Here is a 20637-nt window from a genome sequence, read left to right on the forward strand (position 1 = left end):
CCTCACTCTCAGCAGGAAGTAGTCATTCCTCTGATGGATATGGAGTTACCCCCCTTCTATTTCCTCCTGCAAACCTCTCGCCACACTTATTCTCACCTCCTTTCCTTTTGTACTGGAAGAAGTGTCCTCCTTCTGTTGCTCAGCCCTTTGCCTGTGCTCTGGATCTCTCCCATTTATATTTTTCTAGAGATTTCAGTCAACCAGTTATCTCATGTCTTGCTCATAAGTTAACTTTGCTTCTCTTCTGAGCCTTTCCCTTTAGACTACAAATATGCTTAAGTCTGTTCCATTTTTAAGAAAAAATACTGCCCCTTTATTCTGGATTTTCCTCTTTAACTCATCTCCTTACGCCAGTTCAGCTTCTTGAAATTTTAGACTTCATTTTCTCTTTTCTTGATTTTTCTAACCTTTTCCTTCTCCAATTCCTACAACCTGGCCTTTACTCCTACCACTGCTTCAAACTGTGCCCACAAAAGTGACCTTCAGGATTTGACAGCCAGACACCTGTTAGGCCCCATCTTATACTCCCTCCACTCCAGAACACCGTCTACTGTCAGATTCTGATTTTGCTTATTCCTAGCCACTCCTTACCAGGCTCTTCTGAAAGTCTTTTTCTTCTGCTATGATTTAGCCTAGTCCCTCTCCACTCCGCCCCCCCCCCCCCCCCCCCCGCCCTATGGCTCCCTGGCCATCTCATCTACGTCTTTAACTTCCATTCCACCTAGATGCAATGGAGTTTATATCCTCCTGGATCTTCCTCTTGGTCTTCTCGCCTGTATGTCACATATTTCTTAACACTCAATAAATTCAAACTGGACTCATCTTCTCAGCCTCCTTCCATGTGTCACCTCCTGGGCTCTTTGTCCCTGGGAATGGGCCTCCCTGGTGGCCTTCTTGAGTCCTACCTCTCTCTTCGCTCTGTGGTTTGATAATGTAGTCTGCTCAAGTTTCACGTCTTAATTCTTCAGTTCCTACTCTGTCCTTATCACTACTGCCTCATTTAGGAATAAGCCTGGTTTCTTTCTTTCTTTTTTTTTTGTTTCACATAAATTGTAGCAAAGATTTCTTAAATGGGTTCTCTCTTTCCAAGCTGGTCCCCCCTTTAGCCCTTCATGAACACTTTTGTGATAATGATCTTTGTAAGTGTAGTTCCAACATGTACTAACATGTTTGCTAATTTTTATGCTACTCTGTATAATTACCTGTAGGTATATTTTGTCTCTTTGTAGAATTATAATCTTGAAGACTGACATTTGTCCTTGCTCTATGGTTCTCTGGGAGAAGTGCATTTTTGAGCACCTATCATTTGCTTGGTGCTTTTACATATGCTGCCTTACTGAGTCCTTCCAGCTACTTTTCCCTCACTTTATAGAAGGACTCTATGAAGCCCTTCTCGGACCCTTAGTTTATTTAACTGTAAATGGCAGGTAATATCACTCACTTCTCAGGGACTGCTGAAGAATTACATATAAAATATATGAAGTGTTAGCATACTACAGTGTCTATTAAATGCAGTTAATTCTTAAAATTACTCTTTTCTCAGATCCTAGACTTTCGCTCTCCCCATTCTCTATGTCATTCTTGGTAGCATTCATTCAGAACACTGGCCAGGGCCCCATCTTCCTACTCTTTCTTGTCAGGATTTACCTCAGTTTGACCACAGTAATGCTCCTGCGTGCCCTCCATGGAGCATGCCCTACCAATTGAGGACATTCGGATTTTGGTTTCACGTTCTTCTGTACTTCAGGATGAGTGACCAGTCTGAAAAACACCCATCATTTATTTGAGCTTCATCTGATACCTTAATATTGGCATATATTGGTGTTCCAAACCTTTCTCTTTCTCATTATAATGTCGTTCCTCATGCTTATACAGTTGATGACTTACTGACTTCATGATGAAAACAAACATTTCCTCATTTGATTCCCTTTCTTTCCTAAAATAAGGCACAATTGTTATATAAACTTTGGTGTTCCTGCTTTTCCTCCCCTGCTTCCTTCAGTGACATCTTAGTCTTAGACATACTTTATTCATGTTCTTGTATCATACTCTCTTTTTCCCCATTAAAATCGATCATAATCTATTGCAATTTTGGAAAGAAATATTTTGTGTCCTAATAAGGAAAGTCCAGCCATCTGTAGGATGATGGGGTAGTATTTGGAGGTGAGGGGAGCAAAGACACTTTCCTGGTTTAACCTAGACCTAAGACAGCCTTTATTTGAACACATTCCTGTCCCCTCTAAATCTTCCTTGCTCGAATTCCAAACAAAAAGAATAGCTTTCTCTCTAAATGTAACTTCTTCACCCAGATCTGAATTATATTTTTAAAAATATGATTTTTCTAAATACAGCAGTACATTGAATAGAATTTGGAGAATGTGTGTATGTGTGTGTGTTGTTGTTGTTGTTGTTGTTGTTGTTGTTGTTTAAAGTCTGGATTTGTATTTCGGTCTGCAGGTGCAGGAAGATGCTGCTGTGAAAATTCATATTTTTTATAATCCCCTGTAAAACTATGTGAGACACCTAGCACCTTTCCAACCAAAACAATTTAGTCAGATGTCAAATTATTTGTGTTTTTAACATGCTTCCAAATTTCTTGATAATCACTGAGGATACTATGTTATTTTTAATATAGATCTTTAAAAAATAATTTGAATATCAATCATGAGCCACATGATTACTGTGCATGGCTTTTTTAGTGGTTGTATAAACTGTAATGAAATATCTCATATTATAATGAGATATATTATCTCATTATATTATTCTGATAAGCTTAGAATCAAATGTAGCCTCAGTCTGTATGCTTTTTTTTTTTAATATGTATAATTTTTTTTCCTTTTCTGGCTTTATTGAAACATAATAGAAAATTAGATGCTCATATTTACATTGTACAATTCAATGAATTTTTATTCAGTTATAGTTGGCATACAATAATATACCAGTTTCAGTTGTACAGAATAGTGATCAGAGATCCATATAACTCTCAAAGTGATCACCCCACTAAATCTAGTACCCCTCTTCCCCTTTACATATTTATTACAACATTATTAACCATCTTCTCCATGCTACACTCTACATCTCCATGTCTATTCTGCAACTATCTATTTCTACCTCTTAATCCTTTTGCCTTTTTTTTTGCCATTCCCCCAACCCCCTCCTAATTTAATAGCCCTCAAAATATTCTATGTATCTATGAGTTTATTTCCATTTTTTTTGTTGTTTATTTTGTTCTTTAGATTTCACATGTACGTGGAATCGTGATATTGGTCTTTCTCTATCTGACCTATTTCATTTAGTGCAATACCCTCTAGGTCCATCAAGGCAATATCTTTTTCTGTTCTCTTCCTTTTGGTCTGTGTGTATCTTTTAATCTATCTTTTGGTTGGAGCACTTAATTCTTTCCCATTTGAGATACCCATTCCTATTGATAGGAATGTAGTTCTTACCATTCTTTATTTCTGTTTTTGATATATTTTTTCTTCTTAAAGAAATCCCCCCAACATTTTCTGTAATACTGGCTTGGTGTTGATAAATTCCTTTAGCTTATTTTTGTCTGGGAAGCTCTTTATCTGTCCTTCAACTCTAAATGATAGCTTTACTGGGTAAAGTATTCTTGGTTGTAGATCCTGGGTTTTCATCACGTCGAATATTTTGTGCCAGGCCCTTCTGTGCTGGCAAATTTCTTTTGAGAAATCAGCTGCTAGTCTTATGGGTGTTCCCTTGTAGGTAACTAACTGCTTTTCTTTTGCTGCTTTAAGATTTCCTCTTTGCATTTTACCTTTGGCATTTTAATTATGATGCATCTTGGTGCAGGCCTCTTTGGGTTCATCTTTTTGGGAACTCCCTGAGCTTCTTCGGGTTGTATGTTCATTTCCTTCACCAGGTGAGGGAAGTTTTCCATTATTAGCTCTTCAACATCTTGTTGTCCATAGGTGCCCCTATGACATGAATATTTTTACATTTAATAGTAAAATTATTATTATTGTCTTGGCTTCCTTTTTCTTGCCATTCTGATTGAGTGTCCTTGGCTTCCCCATCCTCTAAATCAGAGGTTTGATTCTTTTCTTTATCCACTCTGGTTATTCCATCTAATATACTCTTCATCTCAGATAATGTGTTCTTCGTTTCTGACTGGTTCCCTTTTATAATTTCCATTTCCATTTTTATGTTTTTTATCTTTTTGTTAAAGTTCTCACTGAATTCATCTACATTTCCCCTAAATTCATTGAGCGTCTTTATAACCAGTATTTTGAACTCTGCATCTGTTAAATTGCTTGACTCCATTATTTCTGGATCTTTGTTCTGTTCTCTCCTTAGGTTTCTGTTTCTTTGTCTTCCCATTTTGGCCGCTTTTCTGTGTCTGTTTCTATGTACTAAGCAAAGCACCTAAGTCTCCTCATCTAATTAGTGCAGCTGTGTGAAGTAAGTGTCCAGTGGCACAGTCCTGAGAGGGGTTCAGCTGCAGGCCAAGTTTAGTCCCAGCCTGTGCCCTTTTGGGGCCACCTGTTAAGATTCAGCAAGCAATCTACAGATGCTCTGTTAATCGTTGCCACAAGAAAACAAGGCCAGCTGCCACCAGTGTGAGTCTTGGCGCTGCTCAGCAAAGAGCACTTGACTCACTGAGGACACACCTGGATGTGGCTTGGGTGGAGCCGGAAGTTGGGGGAGGTAGAATTTCAGGGAATCTTCTGGGTGGAGTGACCTCTGTTATCCAGTTTGTTGACGTCTCAGCTCTGATGGCTCCTGTGTGGGCACACTGGTAGGGGGAGGGCTCAACAGAGGAATAGTGGACACCACTAGTATTTCTGTCTGGGAAAGAGCCTCACCTCTGGGCCTCATTCTGACAACTCAGTGTTACCCTGTATGTCCCTTGTTCCCCTGCCCCTCCTCAGCAGCCAACTCTGCACTGGTGCTCAGGACGAGCAAGTCTGTCACCACAAAAGTCCACTTGTGGGGACGGCCCCTTTAAGAGGCGTCTGTGGCTGCTGGCTGCAGCTACCAGTCTCTGTCTCACTCAGCTGCTCAGGACTGGGCAGCCTCGCAGCCTTGCGTCCCTGCCCCCTCCTACCTTCTTCTGTTGCAGGTTGATTAATTTTTCTCTCTCTAGTTGTAGTTCTGTTCATCTAGATCCCAGGCGACTTTCCTTGCTGTTTGCTCTGTGTTTCTGTCACAACTTTGATTTGGTTGCAAGAGGGATGAACAAAGCTTCTATCATCTATGCCATTTTTTTTCTCCTGTATGCTCTTTTTATTTGACTGAAGTGTTTGATTGTTTGTTTATTTATTTTTGTCTTCTGTATATATTTTGTTGCCTCTAGTTTTAAGATAACTTCATTGGTGTTTAACACTTTTCCCAGAAAAAAAAATCTTTTTTGAAAAAATATTGTGTGTATTATATTTGGATGTTTGTCTGGGGTTTAAATCGCAAGTCATATCGAGGGCAAAGAAGGAAGTTTTAAAACTAGAATGTGACCTTACAGTGTGAAGTCATTTAAACTGATTAATTGCTGGGACCCTGAAGAACAGAGCAAATTCCCCTTCATGTTCATTTCTCATACTCCCTAAAGCCCTGAAGTCTGGCGCAAAACTGAAGATATGTTCTGATCTTATGGCTCAGATACTTTCCCCACTTCTTAAAATGATGTGATTCAAAGTATCAGGAGAACTGTGAAATGGTTTAGTAGATCTGAAGTAGTGAAGCAGTACAGCCAGATCAGGGCTGCTTTTTCTTCTCTGGAGGAGCTTGAAATCCCTGTAAAGGCTGTTTATCTGTAGTTCCAGCTGGAAGCTGGATACCAGAGCTGTTGAGGAGAAGAGAAATTAAAAGAAAATAGTGGAATTCAGTTTCCACAGTTCTTCTTTAGTTAAATGAAATTTATTCTTGTCTTTTTTCCCTGGGAGGGTTTAGTCCTTAAGGGAAAAAATTATGTGGGTTTATTGTTTTAGATGCTAGACTCAGAGGATTCGTGAAATTAGTGATGGCTAATGAATTATCAAACAACTTTTGAAGTTATTTTTTAAATTTCTGTCTATGTAGTTATTTTATACTGTGTGGGTTCTTTCTCTTTGTTCATAATGGTCTTTGTTGGTAAGTATTTCACCTACTCTGGTATGTGCTGTTTTTTTGTTTCAGTCAATGGTCAGGTTCTGTCTGTCTGTCTGTCTATCTATCTATCTATCTATCTATCTATCTATCTATCTATCGAGACGGCATATATATATATGTGTATGTGTATATATATATATATATACACACACACATATATATATATAGAGAGAGAGAGAGTGTGCGCATTATATACATATATAGAGGGATATGTAGTCTAATCTATCTATCATCTATCAGCTAAACTTCTTACTATCAATAGGTCATCAGGTTCTGGGGAAATTAGAATTTTTGAATCTGAGATTGTAGTAGAATAGATTTAAAAACAACAGTAGGAGTTACATTCACTAACTTACTAAAATATGTTCTTGTGCCACGAATTCTGTGTTCTCTGTAGAATGCCTCTTGGTATAAGCTTGGCAGCAGTTGGGATTCAGAGTTAATCTATGAAAAATGTTTAAAATAGCAAGGAAGTAGTCTCTAAAATGAGAATTTAAAAATACACAATCAGCCATCCTTCACTGCCATCCTAACTGAAGCTTTGCAGCAAGTTATGTTTAATTATGTAGGTGATGATTTCTCCCCATTAGCCTAACAAATAGATGGCAAAAATAGGCGTCACTTTGAAAAAGCAGAGTTTGAAGCGTGCATTGCTGCCTGGTCTGTCGATCTATGATGAACAGCTGCAGTGAACTGCTGTGTTCTGCTTATTGAAGTCTCCTAAATATGTTCGTCAGTGGATTGATTAATGACAGATTCCCTGAAAGGATAGCCACGTGGCTCTTAATCTTTTTTTAGGTCTTAGGCCCCTTTGAACATCTAATGAAAGCTATTGCTAATCTCCTTAGAGAAGTGTTTATATCCATTTGCTTGCAAATTTTATATAAAATTCAGGAGGTTTCTAAAATCCCTGAAGAAATCATGGATCCCTCCCTTGCCTCACCATTAAAAACAGCTACATTAAGGTGTAGTTTAAAAAGGGCAGGAAAACAAAATGTGTGTCTATGTGTATGCTGTGTGTGAGAGAGAAAGTATGCGTGTGTGTGTGTGTGCATTTTTTTTTAAGTTCTCTATTTTTCTTCTGTGATTAAAGTAAGAGAAAACCAGAAAGGGTTCTAATATTTTTTTTATATTCCCCACTGTTAGCTCAGGTGAAAGTCATAAAGCTTCTTGAGAGAAAAGCAAGGAAGGGGTTTCATAACCTCATAGTTTGCTAGTATCTTGCAGTGAATAGACATTTATGATGAAAGATTTATTGCAAGAGACCTGTGAGAACATTGAAGCTATAACAATGCATCAGAAAGTTGGAATTGAAAAGAACATATGAAAATATAGTTGTTTATGAGCTGTCCATAAAGTTCTTGAAAGTATCAATTATTGATAACATTGTAAAAGTAAAAATTATCATGTGATAGAAAATTTGGGAATTTTTCCCAACCCTGAAACTTGGATATTAGTTTAAATTCTCTACCTTCTTCATCCTTTGTATCCAGCCATTCATCAGGTACTGCCCATTTTACCTCCTAAATAGCTATTGAATTTGATCCCTTCCCTTCATTCCAGCTTTTGCTCTGCATTGATTGAGCTCTTCCTTATCACTTGTCCAGGAAATTGCAGAATTCTGGAATGTAATATAACTTTGCAGAACAGGGTTTGAATTTGAATTCCAGGTGTTTACTAACTGTACAAATGGAGCATTTGTGAACTTCTCTGAGCCTTTATTTCCTCATATGCGAAATGGGGATTGTAATAGTTCCAATACAGGGGATTTTAAGGCTAAATACACTAAGTTAAATACTGTACGTGTACGAGAGAAGTTTTCAGTATCAGTATATATTAAAAGCCTCCTTAACCATCTTTCCTATTTCTAGTCTTGCTACTTTTCTAATTAATTCTTCACACTGCCAGTAATAAGATTTTTATAAAATGCAAGAATGTCTTTTCTCCTCTACTTAAAAACATCTTTTAATGCTTTGTCGACTAAAAATAAACTAAAAGATCCTTAACAAGACATACAAGGAAGGCTTCTCGTGACCTGTGTCCCGGTTACTTGCCTAGCATCATCATCACTTAATTGTGTTTATGTGTTGATTTTTTAAAAAAATTACAATACCATTTAAAAATTCAAATAAGACAGAAGACTGTAAAAATAAAGGGCTTTCTCTCTGTTCCCCTCTGTAGGTGAAACACTCAAAATAATTTGATGTGTTTACTTCTAGATTTATATACATGTAGTTATGTAGATAGGTGGAAAATGTTTATATAAGTAGTTGTATATTACTAGTCTAATACTTGCTTTCTATTTATCAGTATTTCATGACTATCATGCCACCTGAACAGATCCTAGTCTGCATCTTGCTTTTTAAATAGCTGCATTGTATTCATTGTATTGTGTCTATTTTCTCTCCATCTAATTTTATTTTTGTATATGCTATTGTGATAGAAATGTAATTCAGTTTTTCTCCCCAAATGGATAGTCCTGTGTCCTAATGAAATTTATGTTTACTCTCTTGATTTAAAATGCTACTTTTGTTTTATATTAAATTCCCACATATGATAGTATGGCACTCTCTATATGGCACTGTTTTCAAACTTTTGGCATCTGGGAATCATTTAATAGTCATATAGAACAGATAAAGGTACTCAGACCACCAATTTTAGGTATTAAAAAAACTCTAAGTTTTAATTAAAAATTTAAAAATTATGAAGTCTTTAGTCAGTGAGTTGGACAGTGTTGCTCATTGCTCATAACCTTTCATAAATGATCTTTCAGATTGACTAGTCACCCATACACTAAAACTAGACACATATTATGGTCTTAGGCTTATTACATAACCTCTTGTGCCCCAATTTCATCATCTGTATAATGTACATAATAATATCTACTTCATAGTGTTTTCATGATGATTTAATGAGTTGATATTTATAAAGTACAGAATCTAGTCCAGAGTTAAGTGCTACACAAGCTCTTGTTGGATAAAAGTCACCTTGAAAAAGGATAGCTCAGGCTCCATCATCTTTTCTTTTCATTCTTCATTTTTCGTTTCTGTTTAATGAGAACTATGTATCTGATCAATACAGGATGTCGGCTATGATAGCAAGTGTTGGGTGGTTCCTCAGAGAGATCTGGATCATCCTGGATATTCAGCTCAAACATAAACTCAGATTCCTTTTGTTATATCAAATTCTAAGTCAACAATATCATACTCAAAACCTGGCAGTTTGATTCTATCTATGTTAGAGAGAGCAGCAAATGCATTCATAACTATCTCTTTGGTTGTATTTGTCTCTGGAAAAATGGTTTCTTCATGTTCCATTCTGCAGTATTTAAATTAGTTTCAGGCTACCAATAAAATGATTTCTTTTCTTTCACATTGAATGAAGAGAATCATCAAGTGTTGACAAAGATTTAAACTCTCTGTGGTCAAGCTATATAAATCACAGTTTGCCTGCATAAAACTTCTGGTATCTCACCTTTCACTTTTAAAATTGTGAAATTTTAGCACTGGAGATACATAAACATTGAGGCAATTTGAGATTTTAAAGATGTTGCTATGATAAACCACTTATGAAGGCCTCTGAACCTTTGGCAATGGTCTTTGCTGTTACAAGAAATTTTGTTTTTATCATCTGCATATAAAATTCCTATGAACATATTTCCCTTTGACAGCCATCACATGAAGGTTTAGAAACCAGAGTCCTGGGGTCCTTACCATTTTTAGCATGCTAAAAATGTGTGCCTCAGTGGCTTTGATTTCTTCCATTTATTTCAGTGTTAAGATCAGGAAAATGTTGACTGCCAGCTTTTGCCTGTGCATAAAATTGAATGCCTTTGGGCATTCACTTCCACTTAGCGTATCAACATTCTTCCATAACACACAGATCTAGATGATGCTTTGCCAGTGTTGGTGGCCACTAACCTTCTCCAGGCTGTACAGTGGCTCAGAAATAATCATTACAAGCGTAATCTTTCTTCTCTTGTACCAGGGCTTGCAGTGATAAACAGAATAAAATGTTGCCTGGAATTTCTCACATCTTTCTACCAAGTGTCCAGGAGCTGTTCACACTGTACATTTATTACTCAGTCCACACACACAGCAAAGCTCTGCTGGCACACACATATGATAATTAGTGCTCTTATACACTGTATTTCATAAAAGAATTTTGCCAGTAGCCTGTCTGCTTTTCTCTAGGCATGGTGTTTTGTTTTTGTAGTTTTGGGGTTTTTCCCCCCCTAATGCTCTGACTCATTTTATTTTAAAAATAATACTATGTAATTTGTACTTGCTTTTTCTCTGAGATATGGAACTTTGAATAATCCTTCTTCATCATTAGTGACAATTTTATCAATTGTATACTAGAAAGCATTATTTTGCAATTGTTCTTGGAAAAGAAAGTGACAAAACACCTTAACTTCTGTACCCAAGAGCACATGGCTTTTCTCTGGAAATGTCCTTGAAGGCTTCCATGGCCTCAAGCCACATTTTATTTTGCCTGTTTTGTTGCCAAATCTGTCTCCTTATACTGAACACATGGTTGTCAGGCTGTCAGAAGACTTGTGTTCTTAGTTGTGCTCTACTACTAAACTAGTTGAGTGACCTTGAGAAAGTCTCCTAACCTCTCTGGGCTTGAGTTCATTTATCTGTAGAAGTTTTATTTAGGTCTATAGACTTTACTGTTTTTTATGACTGAATTTAGTGGGCTTATTGTTTGCTTTAAATGTGATTTCAGTTCCCTTTTTTCATCTAAAACATAATTTTGTAAATACAGCTATCAATTAGGTTCATTAAAATATAAGACTTTTAGAAAGGAAAAAACATTAAATCTTTTTTGAATAGACCATCCAACAGAAGAGATCGATGAAAGGCAGTGATATTTCTCACTAAATGTTGCCTTTAAGATTGTTAAAATAGAATGTTTTTCTTTGAAACCTTCAAAGAATGCTGTGGCTGTTTTAGCCACATAAGTGTTCCTTGCAACATTATACAAGGCTCCCGAATGTTCAATTGAAAAACCATTTTGAAATGCTGACAAGGGTAACATTGATCATCCTAACTCCTGGCTGTGAGTTATCACCAATCTCTTAAATTTATCATTCACCTGTAATAAGAAAGTATAGTCTGCTCAATATAATACTGGTCCCAATTCTGCACCTTTCAGTTTTGTTAAAACATAAAAAATGTTCTTTCAGTTTCCACAGCTTTTTAAATTTCCTTTCAGCAATATTAATATACTCCCTTTGCTTCATGATCTCTTCTTTCCCTTTGCTTTCCTATAAATGCTGTAGGGCTATGTGTATGTGTGAGGTGCTTTTGAAGTTAACTGAGAAATTTCAAAGCCATGAACAGGAGGTAGTGACACGAAACTTGTTAAATAAATCTGCCGGAAAACAGAGTAGATGTGATAAGGCTGGGAGAGTTAAACACACACATGACATTTATTTTTGTAGAAATATTCCTGAGAAATCATTCATTCTCACCATTTCATTTTTGGGTTTTCTCATCTTTTAAGATTTTCCTTGGAAGCTTCTAAAATGATTTGTGAATGTAAGAAAGTTTTTAATGACATTTTACAAGCCAACTCATAAACAATTTTAAAACCATTTCATTTTCATATAAAAAAAGGCATGTGCCCAAGTATAGACGGTTGAATAAACTATGGTACCTGCCCACAGCGAAGTGCGGTGCAGCTATGAAAAAAGAATGTGACCAGTCGCTGTGACCTGAGATGGAGCGGTGTCCAGGAGACATCAGGAAGTGAAAACAGCCTGTATAGTATGTTACCTTTAGTTAGAGGAAAGGGAAAATTAAGAAAAAAATCGTAAACACAACTGCTTATTTTTACAAAGAGAAATCCTGGAAGGATAAACCAGAAAAGAGTGAAGCTGCTCACACACAAGAGGTGGAGCAAGTGGATGGGATGCGCGGAGGAGAAACATGTCTTTGAGCTCCTTTGTGTATTGTTTTAACTTTGGAAGCATGTTAACATTCTACATATTAAAATATAAAATTCAATCTTTAAGAACTGAGAGCAAATTGAAACAAACTCCACTGTATTTCAAATGAATGCCATAACTGCACTGAAAAAAGAAAAAAAGAATGAATCCAAGTAGTTTTTAACTATTTGCCGTATTCGTGGATGGCAGCATAGGGAGGGAAAATTGCGAACAAATCTTGAATTGTATAGGTTTTAATTATAGTAGTGTGGGTGAAACCATTCTGCAATTATAACAGATACAGGATTTAGCACATGAGTAAATGTGTTGACCTTGTTTTAGAGGGGAAATATAAATATGGATGGAAGAAGGCAGTATAAACCCTTTGGGAATGGATGGGAATAAAATGAATCTGCTTGAACTTATGATTTATTAAAATGTATATGTATGCATATATTAAAATGTATATGTATGCATATATGTATATACATTTATACATGTTTATGTATGTATATGTGTGTCCTTTATATAACTGTATCGTGAAGGAATTGGACAACACTGTAATTGTGTGATCAAAATTAACATCACCAATGAGGAAACACACGAATATCATGTGACTCCACATGTGGAATCCTGAGGACACATTATCACCCATGTAGTAGACTGGTAAAAAAATGTGTAACCTGAATCTAATCATGAGAAAACATGAGACAAATCCAAAATGAGGACTTTCTATTTTAATAAAATGGAGGAGTGGAAAGAGTATGTTCTTTAAAAATGTCAATGTTATAAAAGATAAAGAAATGTTACGGAAAATGTTCCAGGTTAAGGAATACTAAAGAGACATGTCAACTAAATTTAATATCTGACCCTAGACTGAATCCTATTCTGGATGGGGAAAATTTTTATAAAGTTCATTGCTGGATAAATAGGAAAAATGGCAATATGAATAGAAGATTAGTTACAGTGTTATAAAAATGTTAAATTTACAGAAACTGATAAATGAGCTATTTTTTAATGTAATAGAATGTTCCTATTCTCATGGAAAATATACTACTCTTATGGGAACATATTTAGTACTTAGGGTTAAAAGGCCCTTGAACAATTCAGAAAAAAAATCACGTGTACATGTATATGTATATTTGTATCTATATATCCGTTTCTGCATACACACAGACATATGAGAGAGGAAGCAGATGGAAATGATAAAACAAATGAGGTAGAACATTATAATTAAATCTAAGCAAAGGCTATAAGTATTCTCTGTACTATTTCATTCTTGCAACTTTTCTTTAAGTTTGACATTATTTTTAAGTGAAAATATTTTCAAAAGAATAAATTTTACTCTAAAATAGGCATTTATATGTTAAACAGTAATAAATAGTAATAACTGATTAAAAAGTAGCTGTTAAACTAGGTTTTAATCATCATTTTCCATTAGTATATACGTTTATTTGTAATTAGGAATAAATTGACTAGTAATGCTAAATCTGCTTGAAAGACAGACACTTTCTGTCTGTAAATTTGCTAATTGGAAATTTACTAATTGCTAATACTAATTCAGCAAGGCTATGAGAAATAAGATTACTATTTTCTTTATTTATTAAAGAAAATAATAATGGGAACAAATTAGGAAGTCTATTATGAAATCGATTCCATTTACAATGGCGATAAGCATTAAAAGGTGCACAGAAATAAGTTTAACAAAGCATTTTTGAAGTCTATGAAAATTTAGAAAACCTCTTGGACAGAGAAAATAATTAGATTAAATGGAGAGGGAACTAGTTCCTGAATTGTAAAACTCAATATGATAAAGACTAAGACTGCCCTATAATGATAGAAAGACTTTCTATAATGATAGAAAGACTCATTATAAACAAATAAGAAAACGTGATATAGGCATATTAGCCAATGAACAGAATAAAAAGGCCAGAAGTAGACCCACAAGTATGTATAACAGAAAAATCTTTTCAGATCAAATGACTATTCCAAAATTTTTGTCGAATACTTTGCTTTCCATATGAAAGAAATAAACCCCTACCTCACACCACAGAAAAAATCAATTCCAGTTGCATTGTAGATTTAAATGTGAAGAACAAAAGTTTTAAAGGAGCACTAGGAGAATATCTGTGTGACTTCATGTTGCAAGGGATTTCATAGACTAGATGTACAAACTGCACAAGAAATAATTGACATATTTTACAAAGTTAAAAAAAACTCCTTTGCAACAAAGGAGGGCCAAGTCACAGACTGGAAATAGATCATCGTTATAACCAACAAAAGATTGTCTCCAGAGTATAGGAAGAGCTCCTTCAAATCATTAAGGAAAAATGGGCAAAAGGAATAAATTAGGAGTTCACAGGATATACTGTTTTATAGATGAACTATTTCAAAACACATAAAAATGATCTAACCATCTTTGAAGGCCAAATATTGAGCAGTCTTCTGTCTTTAGCTATATTCATAAACTTCCAAACTGGTACAGTAAGTTCTTGATTGTATGCATGGCCACACCAACTGTTTTAATATCACATTGTGAAGATATTTCAGTGGCTAATGTTATATTATGAATCCTATAAATCTCATAGGATCAGTCCTTTCCGGAGCACGAAAATGGTTTCCAGGTTGGAATGAGATTAGAAGGCATTGACCCCCGACATCCATCTGTATTTTGTGTGCTTTCTGTAGCTGAGGTAAGAGATGGTGTTATTGTCTTGGGCTAATTAATTGCACAGTGATAGAAGAGAATTTTCTAGAGAATAATGAATTTGAGTACTTTACAATATAAACAAGATCCAGTACATTATAGATTTATTTTAGTCAGTGATGGGTGAAATATGTTTCTTAATGAATTCTTTTTCTTCTGAAGATTAGCTTTCTAATAAATTCTTCATCACTAGCAGTGACTCTTGATTTAACTGGTAAATAGTTTTCACCTGAGGTTGATAACAATCAGTGAATCCCACAGTGTTGCATTTGTCTATTAAAAGAGACATAATTATTCAAGTTTTAGCTGAACTAATGAGAAATGCACATGAAAAATATCCATGCATATGAATGATATATTTACATAAATACATACATTTTATGAAGATTATATAGAGTGAAGAGCCATTGATGAAAGTAAATGGCTTATAAAATGTGATATTTACTAAACATTTTATATTAGGTTGATAAAACACTTGTATGTTTTTAATAACATCAAAGATAGAAACACTGTGCACTTAATTTACTGATTGATTATAGTTATTAAACTTATATAGCATGTCTAGAGGTATTTTTCTCAGACTGTTTTATTAATTCCTTTATTGAGTATGGTAGATTTATATGTTAGAGTCGAAATAAGACCGTACCTATTTTGGTTTCACTCTATATTTTAGCTTACTTTGTCTTAGGATATGAATTCAAGCCAGACAGTAGGAGATGGGGTTTCTGAAAGGAATATTTGACACTTATTGAAATAATAAACTCATCAATTAATGGACATGTAAATTGACCTCAGATTCCTAGACTTACTACAAGGGTTCTTTTTTTGCAGAAAAAAATTCTAGGTACTTGAAAGACAGTGTATTTTGTCTTATTCACATGTCATCTGTAAATTTGTTCTGTTATACAAACACATTTGAATGAGAGGATTGGTTCATATATGTTGATGGCACTGACAGAATATATGAATATTTTGTTAATTTTGTGTATACTTCAAGTGCATGACACAGCGAACAATTGCAAACATTCCATTTTGCAGGTGTGTGGTTACCGTCTAAGGCTTCATTTTGATGGTTATTTAAGCTGCTACGATTTTTGGACCAATGCTGGTTCCCCTGACATTCATCCTGTAGGATGGTGTGAAAAAACCAAGCATGAATTGCACATCCCTAAGGGTAAGCCAGGATGGAAAGAGAGTCAGTTGTTATTTCAGTTTTATTTTAACAACATTTCATGAAATAATAAAAAGAGAGCCTGGTGTGAATTGATTTCCAAAATGAAAGTTTGATTTACAAAATGCAGTAGGTCTGCAAGAATACCATTCTTAGAAATAAATGTCTTTAAAAGAAAAGCATCAATGACTGTTTAAGTCAGATATTCTGATAAGGTACCTAGGGCAGAAATAAAACCTTATGAGAACATTTTATTTTACATAAAATTTATTAAACCTTATGATAAATCAATAAACTAATGTTTAAATCGAAATGAAACATATCAATTGGTGATACTATACATGAAGAAACTTGATTCACTATCATTTGTTTAAATGGAGAATAGGGAACTATGAAAGAGAAAACAATTTCGCTGTTTTCTTTTGATGGGAAATAACATTTTTATCTTTGTTTTTTGTTATGTGCTAGAGGAATCTGAGGCTGGCAAATGTGACTGAAGCCTTTCTTATTTGTTGGGTGCTAGTGAGGTGAGGATTTGACCAGCTGAGATGCCAGTGGACCCGTTTCTTTGCACAGTAAACATCTATATAAGATCTAAGGTCTCCTGCTTAGATATTAGACTATTTGGTGATTGTGGACACTTCTGGAGTCAGTATATAGTCATTTTATTCTTAGTAACCACCTCAGGGTATCCTTTGGGATCTGTCCCTGAGATTAATGACAGAGTTCCTTAAGATTGCTGGATTTCATGGAAGTTGATAACAGGCCACAGGCTCATTCATTCAGTAGGTATTTATGGAGTCCTTACTCTGTGCAGACACTGGAGATATAGCACTACATAAAATAAACCGTCTCTGCCTTCATGGGGCTTTCATTCTAGAGGGGAGAAAAATGACGAGCAAAGATAAAAATTGTGTCAGACAGTGGCAGAGTGGGAGGACTGAGAGTGTCACAGGATACTCTTTGACTTAACATGGTGAAGAAAGGCCTGAGAAGGTGACATCTGACATATGTGGATGAAATGAGAAAACAATGTGGCTACCTGGATAAGAGTGGTTGTCAAAGAGAAAAACAAGAGTAAATGCCCCGGGGCCAGAGTGTACTTGGTGTAGTTGAGGAATCACAAGGAGATGAATGTGGCTGGAACAAAGAAGCAAGGGCAAGAAGGTAGGGGATGAAGTTGGAGATGTAACTTTGGCCTTGAAGATATGCAAGGTGTTTGACATTTATTTTAAGTGTAACACTCATAAAATATTATTGAGTCCATTTTATTTGGGCCCAGCACCCTGTGAGCCACTTTAGGGCATATGGATGGGAGGATAAGGCATTTTTTTTTTAAATGGGAACCTGTAAAGATATGGATCAGAAAGCTGGAGGTACCAAATAGTCTCTGGATTGTGAAGGTGTTTCTATAATTTACACCAAGTGTCTGGCACCCTGGATTGTTTCATCTCTAATGGTCTTGGTGACATGGGCCTCTTCAGGAGTGATGACAACCTCAGGAACTTTTGTCTCTTCTCTTTGCCCATTTTGGAAAGTCTTAATGGGAGACGAGACACCCATCAAGCCACCATGGTACCAATTCCATATTCTAATCAATTTAAAAAGTTTGTGGGGCATGAAATGCATGGTGAGAAATCACACTCAACAATTTTGAATTTCACACATTAAAAAACATTGAAAGATCTAGAGATTTTAATTTAAATCTTTCATGGTCTGCTAAAGGACATTGAATTTATGGCAGAAGATTGAATAAGAATTGTGTATTTGATATGCACATAGTTATATCATGTGGGTATCTTGAGTAATCCATTTTTTTCTTAGGTTATAGAAAAGATAAATTTGTTTGGATGGATTATTTGAAGGCCTGCAAATTGCAAAATGCTCCCAAGAAATTATTCAGAAACAGAAGTTCTGTAAGTATTTTCTGCCTCAGTATAAATTAGATTTTTTCCCTGGAGCTTAAATTTTTAAAATATGAAATTTTATCTTTTGAGAATCTTTTGCTTCTTATTGATTTTTCTCACTTAATTTGTCAGTTTCCTATGGGTATATCTTTTTTACCCTTTTAAACGTATAATTAAATACTTTCATTAGATGGAGAGAGTTGAAAGCTTTATATTTAAAGTCTGCTAAAGTTTAAAATGCCTTTTAGGGGTTTTTTTTGTTTTTTTGTTTTTGTTTTTTTTTTTCCAGTGCTTCCAGTTAGGTAGTCATTTAAACTTAGTTTTGGTGTTTTTGAGACCAGTAGATAATCCCAGGTAGACTTTGAATGTACTCAGCCTAGTTGGATATATGTGTAATGAGAATGAAGGTGACATTTCATACAGACTCAAGGAGTGTATGAAGATTTGGGTAGAGCGCACTTATGCTACCTGTGTACCCAGCAACCTAACAAGTCATTAGGAGAGAGTGAAGATAAGTTGTAGCTCTAAGTCCCTCTCTGGGCCCAGCAGTGAGGCCACAATCAGGAAAAGGGGTTAGGAAGCCTAGGGTCAGAGGTCAGTCCTGCCATCTGTGGGCTGTGTCCCTGTGTAGGACACTCACCCAGCTTCTCCAAGCTTCAGTGTCTTGATCTTGAAATCTATGTTATACAACTTCTTGATGTGATTCATAGAATTGCATCAAGGAAACAAATGTGAAATTGCTTTTAAAAATGTAATGTGCTAAAGGAAAACAGAAATCAGGGTTTCATGTTAATCGTAGAGAAAAAAACCTCTTCTAGTCCCCAGATATATTGTATGGATACTTCCTGAATCCCAGGACTAGCTAATTATAGCTTTCCAAAAGTGGGGCTTGTCATTGTAATATTACTGTAAATCATAGTCCTTAGTATTTTTTAATACTAAAAATATGTGCAGATACTATAAAAAGCATTTAGATTTTTTCAACTCTGACTTCTTTGTGGATTAGTGCCTATGTTCCTTAAATATTGTGACAGCCACTATTCACTTCTGATCAAAGTAAATGATAATTTTGCCACTAAAGAGCATATATCTCTATTACTTTTTCAAATAATGGTATTTGGAAACTATTCAAAGCCTTTGGGGAGGAGAGGAAATTATACTGCCGTATTCAGTAAACATCGTATTTTAAAACTAATACAAAATACTCTAAGAACTGAAGAGTTTGGAAAATGACAATGATAAGGGAAGAAAAACTGATCTGGGCAAAGAAAAAGAAAAGCCCGATGTAAAAGCTGATTTCCTGGGTCTTTGTTCTAAATGTAAACTTCCTAACAGTTTGCTGGAATATTTTTACTGGCATTTGCTAGCATCATTCAAGAGAGTAAGTGTTGATACCCTATAGACTTTTCTGATGCTAAACATCATAGAAGTTTTGACAGTGGCTCACTCCTGTTTGGTGTTCTTGTTTCTTTTTGTGCCTCTTTCTTCTGATGCTGTGTTAGAATGGGCCAATACCTAAAGAATTTCAGGTTGGAATGAAGCTGGAGGCCATCGACAGGAAGAACCCTTCTTTGGTGTGTGTGGCAACCATAGCAGATACTGTTGAAGATCGCTTACTAGTGCATTTTGACAATTGGGATGATAGTTACGATTACTGGTGAGACACCAATGTGTATTTTATTTTCTTGTGTTCATGTTTGCTGTTAAGAATTTCTTTTCATTCAAGCACTGTTGCTGTTCTTATTGTTTTTAAAGTTATGAACATCAGGAATTTAGTGGGTGACTTTTCACTACTTTCTCTTCTGCATGAATTGTTGAATTAAAGAGCCTGAGAAACTTCCTTCATTCCATGAGAGGTTACCTAATGAGGCCTCCCTCATATGAAATAATATGACCAGTTCAGGGCACTTCACTATATTTTGTCTAGTTTGTAAGGGAAACATTTTTGTGAAGAGCAAGTTAAGAACTTGCAGTATATTTTTCCTGAAAACTGTTGAACTCACCTGTCATATTCTTAAAAGAGAAGATTCAGGGAGAATGAAGTGAAATATTTGAAAGCCCGTGGGGAGCAGAGAAAATCTATGCTATAATACCATTAAACTAACATTGCACGAGTTAAAAGGGTTTTCTGGGCAAAAAACAGAAATATGGAAGAAGGCATGGCAAAAATCATTTTTGCTGTCTTTCTTCACAGTGTGTCCTGAATAACCAGCAAGTCCCAGCCTGAGGCTGTGGTTCTTCATGTGCATGAATGAAGGGGACTCTGTTTTCTTCCTTGAACCAAGAAGAAGAGTATAGAATAATTGTCATATGTGTCTTAGGTGGAATAGCCTGTGTTCTTTGAAGAGGAAAGGGAACAAGTATGCAGTCCATATATATGGAGTCTGATTGGGCTGTCCTATTAAAATTTGGACTGGCCTATTAATATTTTCCTTGCCGCTAGCAAGAAGTGATAGAAGAGGTTTATTAAAATGTTCACTCTTTGGAGATGTCGCTGGCAGTTCAGATCCTAGTCAAATACATTTTTTGTGTGTGCTTTTAAATTTCAAGAAGATTATGTAAAAGAGAAGTTTGCTTACTCAGTTTATAAAATACAGTACTAAAAAATCGTTCTTATTCATTCTAGCTGTAAAATAATATTTTAGCTGTGAAGTAATATCTTCCATGGTATCCTTTAATTAATAAGCAGAATGTTCATTACTCTTTGATTTTTTTTTCCTCTGACATTGAGTAAAATGGGATCTAAAATAGAATCCTGTTTCTGCAGGTGTAATGTAAATAGTCCTTATGTCCAGCCAGTTGGTTGGTGTCA

General features: G+C 35.5%; 1 protein-coding gene across 1 annotated transcript in view; it reads left to right on the forward strand.

The window, feature by feature from the left end:
- Nucleotides 1–20637, forward strand: part of L3MBTL4 (L3MBTL4, histone methyl-lysine binding protein) — a 309548-nt gene that overhangs the window by 47110 nt on the left and 241801 nt on the right. The window contains exons 4-7 of the mRNA XM_023534188.1: nucleotides 14629–14733; nucleotides 15786–15921; nucleotides 17743–17834; nucleotides 19328–19482. Of these exons, the coding sequence (XP_023389956.1) occupies nucleotides 14629–14733; nucleotides 15786–15921; nucleotides 17743–17834; nucleotides 19328–19482 (488 nt within the window). The remainder of the gene's footprint in view (nucleotides 1–14628; nucleotides 14734–15785; nucleotides 15922–17742; nucleotides 17835–19327; nucleotides 19483–20637) is intronic.

The sequence above is a fragment of the Pteropus vampyrus genome, unplaced genomic scaffold (genome assembly GCF_000151845.1).
Source record: "Pteropus vampyrus isolate Shadow unplaced genomic scaffold, Pvam_2.0 Scaffold122, whole genome shotgun sequence".
In the NCBI taxonomy this organism is placed as follows: domain Eukaryota; kingdom Metazoa; phylum Chordata; class Mammalia; order Chiroptera; family Pteropodidae; genus Pteropus; species Pteropus vampyrus.